At 43.4% G+C, this 13,992-nt stretch overlaps 1 protein-coding gene across 1 annotated transcript in view; it reads left to right on the forward strand.

Moving 5' to 3' along the window:
* Nucleotides 1-13,992, forward strand: part of LOC130290827 (synaptotagmin-like protein 2) — a 57,716-nt gene that overhangs the window by 41,317 nt on the left and 2,407 nt on the right. Inside the window, exons 13-14 of the mRNA XM_056538936.1 lie at nucleotides 3,420-3,498; nucleotides 4,783-4,882. Coding sequence (XP_056394911.1) covers nucleotides 3,420-3,498; nucleotides 4,783-4,882 — 179 coding nt within the window. The remainder of the gene's footprint in view (nucleotides 1-3,419; nucleotides 3,499-4,782; nucleotides 4,883-13,992) is intronic.

The following is a 13,992-nucleotide window of genomic DNA, read 5'->3' on the forward strand; positions in this document are numbered from 1 at the left end:
GCACTCTATGGGGGGAATTTATCAACAGATTTAGTACCTTTTTGGTGTAGAAAAGCCACATAAATGTCTCAGTGTGCGCAAAATGTGTATGACTTTTTACTAAAGTGATTATGACTAAAATGACTTTGGTACACACTTTTGCTTTTTCACTTTGCAGTGGTTCTGAAGTGCAACTTAAAAAACATGCACCAACCCAGACCTGGCTCACAAAACTGGCTGTAGACAGCATTAAAAAAAAAAAAAAGCCACACAGTTTTTGCACAATGGAGGAAAAAGATAAAAAAAAAAAAGTCTCAGAGGAACAATGCAAAGTTGTGTACTAAATTCTAATTTTAAAAATAATGTTTACTGGCACCATATGTATCACATGCCCTGCAACCATATACCGTATATACTCGAGTATAAGCCGAGTTTTTCAGCACGGTTTTCGTGCTGAAAACGCCCCCCTCGGCTTATGCTCGAGTGAACTCTCCGCCTGTCAATCCCTTCTCAGTGGTCTTAAACCTGCGAACCTCTAGATGTTGCAAAACTACAACCCCACAACCGGGCTTCGGGCCCAGCCCCAGACTAGTGACGTTGCCTTGACAACGACACACAGGGACGTTGCGCATGAACGTCCCTGTGCGTCGTCGTCAAGGCAACGTCACTAGTCCGGGGCCAGGCACGGAGAAGAGGCCCCCCCCCGGTGAAAATGGACAGCTTGCAATGACTAACCCTCCCCACCGGACGGTCCCTGCAGCATAGATGGCCCGGACCAGCTCACCCTAACTTCCCGCCGAGGGGAGGTGAGTACAAAACAAAAGGGGGGGGGGGGGGGGCTGGATGATGACGTAGGCCGCAGTGGTCTTCAACCTTCGGTCCTCCAGAGGTTTTGTTGTCCGGGCATGCTGGGAGTTGTGGTTTTGCAACATCTGTCGGGTTGCAGGTTGAAGACCACTGATGAAGGGATTGACAGGCGGTGATGATGATGGGGGGGGGGGGGAATGATGACGGGGGTCTGGATGATTACATGGGGGGGATGATGTATTTCCCACCCTAGGCTTATAGTCGAGTCATTAACTTTTCCTGGGTTTTGGGGGTAAAATTAGGGGCCTCGGCTTATATTTGGGTCGGCTTATACTCGAGTATATACGGTAATAAATCTGGTGCATATACACATTACCACCACGCTAAAAAATGTGTAGAAATATTGTTCAGCTGCATCACCCTTCATACATGTCCCCCTATGTCTTTGTGCCAGGCACTCTGTCCATAAGTATAGTGAAAGAAGGAGCATTTTAACCAAATACAGGGGTTCAAAGGGGGTGTCCCAAAACTGCCCAAGAGGTGGATGATTAATGCTCTTTATAGAAGGAAGGAAACCTTACAGACTGCTCAGAGTTAGGGCTTGTATACCCAGCAGATTCCTGTACAGGTAGCCCATACGGAAGTGTATGTAGCCTTACCGTACCTGTCATACACGTTCTAATGGAAAAGTATGTTTCCCTAGAAGAATTGTTGGGTAAGAATATCTTCATTTCTACAGAATCCAAAGGAGCATGTCACATTTTTTTGCACTTTTTGTTGTGGCTAGAAATCCAACAGAAAAAACTCTGAAATTTGCCCATAGCAACCAATCAGATCGCTTCTTTAATTTTTAAAAAGGCCTCTGAAAAATGAAAGAAGTGATTTGATTGGTTAATATGGGAAACTGGTTGACTTTTCCTCTGCACAGGTTATGAAAAGTCTCCACAGTTGTCTCTGACCTCTGACCCACTGATTTATTTTAGTTATATGTTGGGTATCTTGTTCTTCACAAAGAAAAACAAAAATCCTAGGAAAGCAGCTTCTGTAGATGTGTTCATGCAGAGGAATGTCTGTGAGATCATTGTGTAACAAGGGGTTTACCAAGCTGCTGGACCTGGAAGCTGTGTTTGGTAAAACACCTTTTGCAGCTAATCTTGCTACTGTGAATTCCAGTATCTGCATGGTGTAGTCTGTAAATTATACTGTCGGTGCACCCCCTAGTGGAGGCTGATGAAAACAGTCAGATATAAATAATCTGTCCGTGGCAGAATCATCATGTGCCTCACTGTATTGCTTAGAAATCACAATATTAAAATAAAAAAATATTACAACAAAGCTATATTTTACCAGCAAGACTTATCATATTTCAACACATACTAAATGATTAAGATTATGAGAGAAAAGATGAGAGAGGCCTGTAATTTTCATCATAGGTATACCTCAACTATGAGAGACATAATGAGAAAAAAAAAATCCATGAAATCACGTTGTCTGATTTTTAAAGAATTTATTTTCAAATTATGGTGGAAAATAAGTATTTGGTCAATAACAAAAGTTCATCTCAATACTTTGTTATATACCCTTTTTTGGCAATGACAGAGGTCAAACGTTTTCTGTAAGTCTTCGCAAGCTTTTCTCACACTGTTGCTGGTATTTTGGCCCATTCCTCCATGCAGATCTCCTCTAGAGCAGTGATGTTTTGGGGCTGTTGCTGGGCAACACGGACTCAATGCCCTTGCAAAAGGAAGGAGGTTTTCACTCAAAATCTCACAATACATGGCCCCATTCATTCTTTCCTTTACACGGATCATTCGACCTGGTCCCTTTTTAGAAAAACAGCCCCACAGCATGATGTTTCCTCCCCCATGCTTCACAGTAGGTATGGTGTTCTTTGGATGCAACTCAGCATTCTTTCTCTTCCAAACACAATGAGTTGAGTTTTTACCAAAAAGTTCTACTTTGGTTTCATCTGACCATATGACATTCTCCCAATACTCTTCTGGATCATCCAAATGCTCTCTAGCAAACTTCAGACGGGCCCGGACATGTACTGGCTTAAGCAGGGGGACATGTCTGGCACTGCATGATTTGATTCCCTGGCGGCATAGTGTGTTACTGATGGTAGCCTTTGTTACTTTGGTCCTAGCTCTCTGCAGGTCATTCACTAGGTCCCCCCGTGTGGTTCTGGGATTTTTGCTCACTGTTTTTGTGATCATTCTGACACCACATGGTGAGATATTGCGTGGAGCCCCAGATTGAGGGAGATTATCAGTGGTCTTGTATGTCTTCCATTTTCTAATAATTGGTCCCACAGTTGATTTCTTCACCACCAAGATGTGATTTTATGGATTTTTTTTCTCATTTTGTCTCTCATTGTTGAGGTATACCTATGATTAAAGTTACAGGCCTCTCTCGTCTTTTCAAGTGGGAGAACTTGCACAATTGATGGCTGACTAAATACTTTTTTGCCCCACTGTACACCAATGTTTCCCAACCAGTTAGCCTCTAGCTATTGCAAAACTTCCACAGCCAAAGCCAATGGTTAGAGGGACACTGGTTAAGAAATGCTGGTTTACACGATTATAAGGCATACATTTACAACATCAAATTGTATTTTTTTTGTCTTCTCACAGAGTCTATCTGCAATGAATGGTGTAGATCATCTTGGAGTTATGAACTTGTCAATTAGATATATCCCTCCAGGAAGTCTTGGTAAGATGCTACACTCAGGTTAGGGGTCTTGGTTAGACTTGTAATAACTGTATGGCATATGTAAATATCTAATAAAGAATGTTTTAATGTTGCTAGTTCACCATACCTTCCATGTATCTCTAAAATACACAGGTCAAGGCAGAGGGGTAACTTGTAGCTTCTGGTCCCTGATGTGGGCCAGATTTGCTTTGGGGCTCCCTTAGGCACCAGGGCCCTGGTGCGACTGCTACCTCTGGTACCTCTATAGCTACGGCTCTGACACAAGGTGCTCCACTGTGTGAATCCTTCCCAGACTAAATGGGTATAGATAAAAGTCAAAATCCGACTCACCTAGGCAAGTTGTGCAAATCCGGCCCAATTTGTATGAAGGCATAATATAAAACAGCTGCTGCTCCCTCCTCCAACGCTCCAAGGCATCAATAGCATGCATACAACTCCAAACACAACAGTAGACCTGGTACCAGAAGAAGAAACCGGACCTGTTTATAAACGTGTTGTACGTTTCTTTATTTTGATAAATGTTTTAAACTCTGGACGGTCTGACCACCCATTACTGGCATTACTGGCAGTGCCCCGGGATACCCCTGAGGTTGTGTTTGGAGCTGTATGCTTGCATGTACCACTGATATTGCTTCTAATATTTGATACATAATATGACAACATTAAATCAATTGATTTTAATGATTCTTTACTGTGGCAATTGTGTTAGGTTTCCCATAAGCGGAGTCTCTAAACACTTAAAAGACATTTGCAGTTGTCTAATGTTTTAGCAACCTGCTGTGGGGGGAATAAATAAAAAACACTGGGGGAATAAATAAAAAAGCTTTCATGTTAACAAACTGTAGTAAAATGAAATATGGGGTGTGATTAGTTGCTATGGATAAATAAGAGTTTTGGTCTCAGACAATTTTTATTTATTAACCCGATTTGAGTCCGCAAAATGCTCGAGATTGTTTGGTAGAAATAGATCAGACTACATTTTCCTCCAACAAAACCTACATAAATAAGACCTCTATTTACATGGGATAAAAGGAAACAGTACAAACTACATTTTCCTCCACTAGTTGTGTGCGACACAATCCAAACTACTGCCCAAACATCATGCAAACTCACAAGTGTCAATGTGGATAAAGAAGCAATGACATTGCAATGAAGCTACATGACGTGGAGTACTAGTTGTTAGTATAGTTATTATATAAATGCACTAATATTAGGAAAACATTTTTTGAACACATAAGATGCTGATAATGGAGGAAAAAGAAAACATTCTTCTTTATTTTTCAGGTCCAAAGCATCCAGCCTCAGGAGAAGTCCATATCTGGGTGAAAGATACTAAAGATTTACCACAACTTAGACCTTCTGGAGTTGACTCTTTTGTAAAGTGGTGAGTATATAGATCATGTTAAGGCTACAGAAAATCCTTGTCTATGAAACAGAGTTGTTCCTGCCCAGACAGACTCCATGGAATTATTTATTACATTAATAATCATTCATTGGAATAGAAAATGGTCTCCTTAAACATATGCAAATGTGTATATATAGTATGGCTGCACGATATGGGGAAAATGTGCGATTGTGATTTTAGGCCTAAATATTGCGATATGCAATGCGATATAAAAAAAAATGGTGAAATCCCCTCATTTCATGTCCAATCGCCTCCATTTCACATCTATCCACCCATTTTATGCCCACCGCCTATTTCACATCTCCCCCTTGTCACATTCTCCTCCCCCGTCACATCCTTCTCCCACGTCACATCCCCCCCTAGTCACATTCTCCTCCCCCTTGTCACACCCCCGTCACATTCTCCTCCCCCTTGTAACATTCTCCTCCCCCTTGTAACATTCTCCCCCCCTTGTCACATTCCCCCCCTTGTCACATTCCCCCCCTTGTCACATTCTCCTCCCCTTGTCACATTCCCCCCCTTGTCACATTCCCCCCCTTGTCACATTCTCCCCCTCCCCTTGTCACATTCCCCCCCTCCCCTTGTCACATTCCCCCCTCCCCCCCCCCTCCTGTCACATTCTTTTACTGCAACAAAATACACTGGGTTTCCCGGGTGGATTTCAAATCTTGCACGGGACCCGGGAAACCTAGTGTATTACTGCAGTACAAGACCTTTCCCCATCAGCCAATCACTGGCTTGACACGTGACACCACTGCCGCCAGTGATTGGCTGAAAATGGAAAGGTCCTACTGAGAGGACACCTCGGAGCGCACGGAGACGAATCTGCAGGGAACGGGACTAGGTGAGCAGAAGTTTTTTTTTATTTTTCTCCCTGTGCCCTTAGCTCAGTGTTTTTCCAGCAGGGTGCCTCCAGCTGTTGTGAAACTACTACTCCCAGCATGCCCAGACAGCCTTCCAACTGGAAGCCCCCTGGTTGGGAAACACTGACTTTTAGTATTTAAATTAGTTTTTACCTGCTCTGGCCGGCCCCTGCCACGGGAGCCAGCCAGAGCAGATAATCGCAAGTTTTCCCGGGGGCCGTATCGCCATATCGCAAAAAGCTAAAATTTCGATTGCTTTTGCGATATATCGTGCAGCCCTAATATATATATATATACTTCTAGCTACACAGCGCATTTCATTTGTGCATACTGCTCTACAGAAAAGTGTCAGTTGAGACAATTGTATCCTGATGGATCTCAACTAAATTAATGTAGAATGAACACAAAGTCTATTGAAACATCGGACACACAAACACATATATATATATATATATATATACAGTATAAATAATTAAATATATATATATATAGACACACTCTCATAGGTGCTTCCGTTACATTTTGATGTGACAACACTGAAGAAATGTTGCTATGCTACAATGCAAAGTAGTGAATACACAGCCTGTATAACTCAACACACAGCCATTAAAGGACATCTGCAGCGAAAACAACTTAATCGCTATCCACAAGATAGGGGATAAGTGTCTTATCGTGGGGAGGCCTAATGCATGTAGCGTCGGCCTCACTGAGGTTGACGGTATGCCCCCTCCCCATACAGCTCTATGGGATAGGCGGGGAGTCATGAACGCTGCATCCCCACTTCTCCCATATAGATGCATGGAGGGGGCATGTTGGCCACAATGCCATGTTGCGGCCGACACACCTCCTGCATGGGAGAGCCGGGCCCTGTGCCAGATATCGCTAGGGGTCCCAGAGTTCGGACCCCCCACAACCAGACACTTATCCCCTATCCTGTGAATGGGGGATTTGTTGTTTTCGCTGCATATTTCCTTTAATGCCTAAAACTTTACAACAAAAGGGAGTATATCTCTAAGTGGAAATTGGGCATTTTTCTTCATTTTTGTGTGGCGACAACAAGGTGAGGAGTACAAAGACAAGTGTGTCTTGTCTACAGTCCAGCATGGTGGGAGGAAAGTCATGGTCTGGAGCTGCATGAGAGCTGCTGGCACTGGGAGCTACAGATCATTGGGGGACCCATGAATGCCAACATGTACTGTGGCTTCCTGAAGCAATATGTCCGCAAACAATAAAACAATTGGAGTGAAAAAAAATTGCAGTAATTTTTTTACTGATCTTGGCTAAAAATGCGCACGGAAAATAAATGATGCTGCAAAATGTTACAAAGTGTGAACCCGGCCTAAGCCTTATGTGCCTTCCGATAAAGAAAACCTATATTTTATCTTCTCAATTATTTGCATCTTATTTTCTGCTCGGCTGCAGCAGGAAGATACTGCTTGAAATACATTTCCATGTTTCATGCCTCTGGTCATAGTACAAATGTGTGAATTTATTTCTGGTAAAATCCCTTTCATGTCTTATATTTACTTTAGAGGTTAAATCTGTGTTAATGATTTAACAGCAATAAGTATGCATTTTATCTGAGTAAATATTTGTCATCATGTGGGCAATGTATACAGATCTCTCTCTCTGTATGGCCTATATAATATTTAGAAATCTATGGGGGTATGCAGGAGGTAAGCTATCCTGAGGTTAACTGGATTGGTGTAAATCTTGTAACATGGCAAATAGGTATATAATAGATATTATATGGCCAGTCCTCAAAGGATAGTAATAAGTTTACTCAATATAATGTAGTAAATGTAGACGGTAGAATTATAGAGAACCTGAATCAAGGTTAGGAATAATATAAGCAATGTTTAATAGTATTAATAAATATCACACCCACATCTGGGCAGGGCCCTAGCACCAGATGTTAGCATATAAAAACATATGAATGTAAGAATATATGAATACAACATGTGAATGTCCGTGTATAAGAAAGTTCAATGATATCACGGTAAATTGCAGTGTGATAAGTTCAGGGAGCGGTAGTTTACAATATATTTGGTGTATTCCATAGTATTCAATAGTACCTGTAAGTCGGGATATAGTTCACTTACTGACAATATGTGGCCGGTATTCTCGAGAGTGGCAGTCTCAGAGTGAGGGCAGGTATCGGCGCTGGCACAGATGATCCCGGCAATGTGCAGGCTGGCACAGAGAGGGTCCGGCCAATTGAGGTAGATGTAGCAAGGTGATAGGTAAACCGCAGTCCCTGGTGTCCTTGTGTTTTGGAGGAAAAAGGATCACGCGTGTGATCAGCAGTGGTCCGATAAGTGGGGTACTGCCGATTTTTTTTTAAAGGGAGAAAAATAAATAAATAAAGGGGCTGTAAAAGTCATATAAAGGTGGTTGTTATAAATAGTTGGTTAAAATATAAGGCTATACATGTTTCAAGACGGTTGTCTTATTCCTCAGTAGCCAAACAATGTGTATCTTACACATTTTATGGCTACTGAGGAATGAGACAGCCATATTGAATTGCGTATAGCCTTATATTTATAACAACCACCTTTATATGACTTTTACAGCCCCTTTTTTTTGTGGTCTGGGCAGCCCTGCAGTACCCCACTTATCGGACCACTCCTGATCACACGCGTGATCCTCTTTCCTCCAAAACACAAGGACACCAGGGACTGTGGTTTACCTATCACCTTGCTACATCTACCTCAATTGACCGGACACTCTCCGTACCAGCCTGCACATTGCCGAGATCATCTACCTCACCGAGACAGTCTTGGCGAGACTGCATACCTGTATGGAGGCCGGACGCCACTCCATGCAAGCACCGATACCTGCCCTCCCTCTGAGACTGCCACTCTCTAGAATACCGGCCACATATTGTCAGTAAGTGAACTATATCCCGGCTTACAGGTACTATAGGAATACTATGGAATACACCAAGTATATCGTAAACTACCGCTCCCTGAACTTATCACACTGCAATTTACCGTGATATCATTGAACTCTCTTATACACGGACATTCACAATTTTTTTTCTATATAGACGGACCTTTTCAGGCCATTTTTATATACTCATCTTTTAGGTGGTTGTTGTATTCATATATTCTTACATTCATATGTTTTTATATGCTAACATCTGGTGCAAGGGCCCTGCCCAGATGTGGGGTGTGATATTTATTAATACTATTATCTGCGGCAGATTCCGGGTCAATCGGGTCTCCAGTGACCCGGTGACCCGGAATTACAGGCTGTTCGGCGTCCCCGGCGTCATTGTTGGGATCGGGGCCCCAGGAGCGGCGGCGGCAACGACGAGGGACTGATGTGATGCGGCTGGATCGTTGGAGGTGAGTGACAGCCTCCTGCTGTTGCTTAACAACAGCTCCCAGCATGCAAAAAGGGCATGCTGGGAGCTGTAGTTATGCAACAGCAGGAGGCAGACCACCACAACTCCCAGCATACCCTTATGGGCATGCTGGGACTTATAGTTTTGCAACAGCTGGAGACACATTTTTTCTATGGAAAAGTGTACCTTCAGCTGTTGTGTAACTACAACTCCCAGCTTGCACAAACAGCTAAAGTGCATGCTGGGAGTTGTAGTAGTGCATCTGCTGGTTGCATAACTACAACTCCCAGCATGCCCGTTGGCTGTCGGTGACTGCTGGGAGTTGTAGTTTTGCAACAGCTGAAGGCACACTGAGTTATGTAGCAAACCAGTGTGTCTCCAGCTGTTGCATAACTACAATCCCCAGCATCCCCAGCCAAAGTAGTATGCCTCCAGCTGTTGCATAACTACAAGACCCAGCATGCCCTTCCGCTGTCCGTACATGCTGGGGGTTGTAGCTTTTGCAACAGCTGAAGGCACACTGGTTGCAAAACACTGAGTTTGTTACCAAACTCGGTGTTTCACAACCAGTGTGCCTCCAGCTGTTGCAAAACTACAACTCCCAGCATGCACTGAAAGACCGTACATGCTGGGAGTTGTAGTTTTGCAACAGCTGGATGTTTCAACCCCTCCCCCCAATGTGAATGTACAGGGTACACTCACATGGGCGGAGGATTACAGTAAGTATCCGGCTGCAAGTTTGAGCCGCGGCAAATTTTCTGCCGCAGCTCAAACTGCCAGCGAGAAACTACTGTGAATCCCCCGCCCATGCGACTGTACCCTAAAAACACTACACTACACTAACACAAAATAAAATAAAAAGTAAAAAACACTACATATACACATACCTCTACACAGCCCCCCTCCCCTGCCCAATAAAAATGAAAAACGTCTGGTACGCCACTGTTTCCAAAACGGAGCCTCCAGCGGTTGCAAAACTACAACTCCCAGCATGCACTGATAGACCGTACATGCTGGGAGTTGTAGTTTTGCAACAGCTGGATGTTACCCCCCCCCCCCCCCCCCAATGTGAACGTACAGGGTACACTCACATGGGCGGAGGATTACAGTAAGTATCCGGCTGCAAGTTTGAGCTGCGGCAAATTTTCTGCCGCAGCTCAAACTGCCAGCGAGAAACTACTGTGAACCCCCGCAAGTGCGACTGTACCCTAAAAACACTACACTACACTAACACAAAATAAAATAAAAAGTAAAGAACACTACATATACACATACCCCTATACAACCCCCCTCCCCTCCCCAATAAAAATGAAAAACGTCTGGTACGCCACTGTTTCCAAAATGGAGCCTCCAGCTGTTGCAAAACAACTACTCCCAGTATTGCCAGATAGCCACTGACTGTCTAGGCATGCTGGGAGTTTTACAACAGCTGGAGGCACCCTGTTTGGGAATCACTGGCGTAGAATACCCCTATGTCTACCCCTATGCAAGTCCCTAATTTAGGCCTCAAATGCGCATGGCGCTCTCACTTTGAAGCCCTGTCGTATTTCAAGGCAACAGTTTAGGGCCACATATGGGGTATCGCCGTACTCGGGAGAAATTGTGTTACAAATTTTGCATATGCAAAAGTCGTGAAACAGCTGTGGAGTATTAAGGTTCACTTAACCCCTTGTTACGTTCCCCGAGGGGTCTAGTTTCCAAAATGGTATGCCATGTGTTTTTTTTTTTGCTGTTCTGGCACCATAGGGGCTTCCTAAATGCGGCATGCCCCCAGAGCAAAATTTGCTTTCAAAAAGCCAAATGTGACTCCTTCTCTTCTGAGACCTGTAGTGCGCCAGCAGAGCACTTTTCACCCCCATCCCCATATGGGGTGTTTTCTGAATCGGGAGAAATTGGGCTTTAAATTTTGGGGGGTATTTTCTGCTTTTACCCTTTGTAAAAATGTAAATTTTTTGGGAAACCAAGCATTTTAGGTACATTTTTTTTTTTTTTACATATGCAAAAGTTGTGAAACCCCTGTGGGGTATTAAAGTTCACTTTATCCCTTGTTACGTTCCCCAAGGGGTCTAGTTTCCAAAATGGTATGCCATGTGGGTTTTTTTTTGCTATCCTGGCACCATAGGGGCTTCCTAAATGCGGCATGCCCCCAGAGCAAAATTTCCTTCAAAAAAGCCAAATGTGACTCCTTCTCTTCTGAGACCTGTAGTGCGCCAGCAGAGCACTTTTCACCTCCATATGGGGTGTTTTCTGAATCGGGAGAAATTGGGCTTCAAATTTTGGGGGGTAATTTCTGCTTTAACCCTTTGTAAAAATGTAAATTATTTGGGAAACCAAGCATTTTAGGTAAAAAAAATGTTTTCTTTTTTTTTTTTTACATATGCAAAAGTTGTGAAGCCCCTGTGGGGTATTAAGGTTCACTTTACCCCTTGTTACGTTCCCCAAGGGGTCTAGTTTCCAAAATGGTATGCCATGTGGGTTATTTTTTTTTGCTGTCCTAGGACCATAGGGGCTTCCTAAATGCGGCATGCACCCAGAGCAAAATGTCCTTCAAAAAAGGAAAATGTGACTCCTTCTCTTCTGAGACCTGTAGTGCGCCAGCAGAGTACTTTTCACCCCCATATGGGGTGTTTTCTGAATCGGGAGAAATTGGGCTTCAAATTTTGGGGGGTATTTTCTGCTATTACCCTTTTTAAAAATTATTTTTTTTTTTTACATATGCAAAAGTCGTGATTCACCTGTGGGGTATTAAGGTTTACTTTACCCCTTGTTATGTTCCCCGAGGGGTCTAGTTTCCAGAATGGTATGCCATGTGGGGTTTTTTGCTGTTCTGGCACCATAGGGGCTTCTTAATGTGACATGCCCCCCAAAAACCATTTGTCGCTCCTTCCCTTCTGAGCCCTCTACTGCGCCTGCCGAACAATTAACAAAGACATATGAGGTATGTGCTTACTCGAGAGAAATTGGGTTTCAAATACAAGTAAAATTTTTCTCCTTTTTACCCCTTGCAGAAATTCAAAAATTGGGTCTACAAAAACATGCGAGTGTAAAAAATGAAGATTGTGAATTTTCTCCTTCACTTTGCTGCTATTCCTGTGAAACACCTAAAGGGTTAAAACGCTGACTGAATGTCATTTTGAATACTTTGAGGGGTGAAGTTTTTATAATGGGGTCTTTTATGGGGTATTTCTAATATGAAGACCCTTCAAATCCACTTCAAACCTGAACTGGTCCCTGAAAAAAAGAGAGTTTCAAAATTTTGTGAAAAATTGGAAAATTGCTGCTGAACTTTGAAGCCCTCTGGTGTCTTCCAAAAGTAAAAACACGTCAATTTTATGATGCAAACATAAAGTAGACATATTGGCCCTCATTTACTAAGAAAATCGGGTTGTAAGTCTATCTTGCTTTCTTACCCAATTGCTTTTTTCCCCTGGTATTTATTATTATGTTGCATCCTGTTTGTCGCACGTGGGTTTTGTAGGTTTTGGTTTCCAACTCCTCTGAGCTGTCGGGAAAAAATCCACAACAATTCAATAAATTCGGGTTGGAAACCTTTATAAATACGTGGGAAAGCTCAGAAATGTCGGGTTACTCCCCTTTTTCGGGTTTGGGAGAATCCACATCGGGTCCGTCGGGAAAAAATGTTGCATCGTGTCGCAGACTGGCGCACGATGTCTGCGACATGGCGCAGACAAAGATGCGACAAAAAAAACGCGACAAAAGAGGTCGGGTTTAGAATAGTAAATGAGGGCCATATTGTATATGTGAATAAAAAAAAAATTATTTGGAATATCCATTTTCCTTACAAGCAGAGAGCTTCAAAGTTAGAAAAATGCTAAATTTTCAAATTTTTCATCAAATTTTGGGATTTTTTACCAAGAAAGGATGCAAGTTACCACAAAATTTTACCACTATGTTAAAGTAGAATATGTCATGAAAAAACAATCTCGGAATCAGAATGATAACTAAAAGCATTCCAGAGTCCTTAAGGTGAAAAAGGGCTCAGTCCTTAAGGGGTTAAACATTGTTCATATTATTCCTAACCTTGATTCAGGTTCTCTATAATTCTACTGTCTACATTTACTACATTATATTGGGTAAGCTTATTTTTTCTATCTTTTTCCCTTTTTCTCTTCCTTTTTTCTTTTTCTTCTATTTCTCTCCAACTCACCTCTTTTCTTTACTTTCCTTTGAGGACTGGTCATATAATAGCTATTACAGTGACCCCCCGACCTACGATGGCCCTGACATATGATCATTTCAACAAACGATGGCCTCTCAGAGGCCATCACATTTTGAAGGCAGCATCAACATACGATGCTTTTGTATGTCGGGGCCATCGCATAAACGGCTATCCGGCAGCGCATACTGCTTCAGTTGCCACTGGATAGCCGTTTACGGTGCCCCGTGTGGTCCGCTGACAATCACTTACCTGTCCTCGGGGCTCCGGCGCGTCCTATTCGGGAACCCCTGCATCGTCTGCGCTCTCCATCAACGTCATCCTGTCGCTGCCCCGTCATCCAATAGGAGCAGCGTGCATAGCGACATGATGGCGGCGACTGAGAGCGAGGATGCCGGGGAAGCAGAGGCCTTGCCGGAGCGTTGGGGACACCTCGGCAACAGTGATGGAGGGCTACATCCATGGCAGCGGTGACGAGCGGTGACGGTCCGGAGCAGCGGGGACAGGTGAGTACAACTTCCTATACCAGTGGTCTTCAACCTGCGGTCCTCCAGATGTTGCAAAACTACAACTCCCAGCATGCCCGGACAGCCAACGGCTGTCCGGGCATGCTGAGTGTTGTAGTTTTGCAACATCTGGAGGTCCGCAGGTTGTAGACCACTGTCCTATACTTTACATTGCACGGATCCCTCAACATACG

This window comes from Hyla sarda, chromosome 9, assembly GCF_029499605.1.
Source record: "Hyla sarda isolate aHylSar1 chromosome 9, aHylSar1.hap1, whole genome shotgun sequence".
Classification (NCBI taxonomy): domain Eukaryota; kingdom Metazoa; phylum Chordata; class Amphibia; order Anura; family Hylidae; genus Hyla; species Hyla sarda.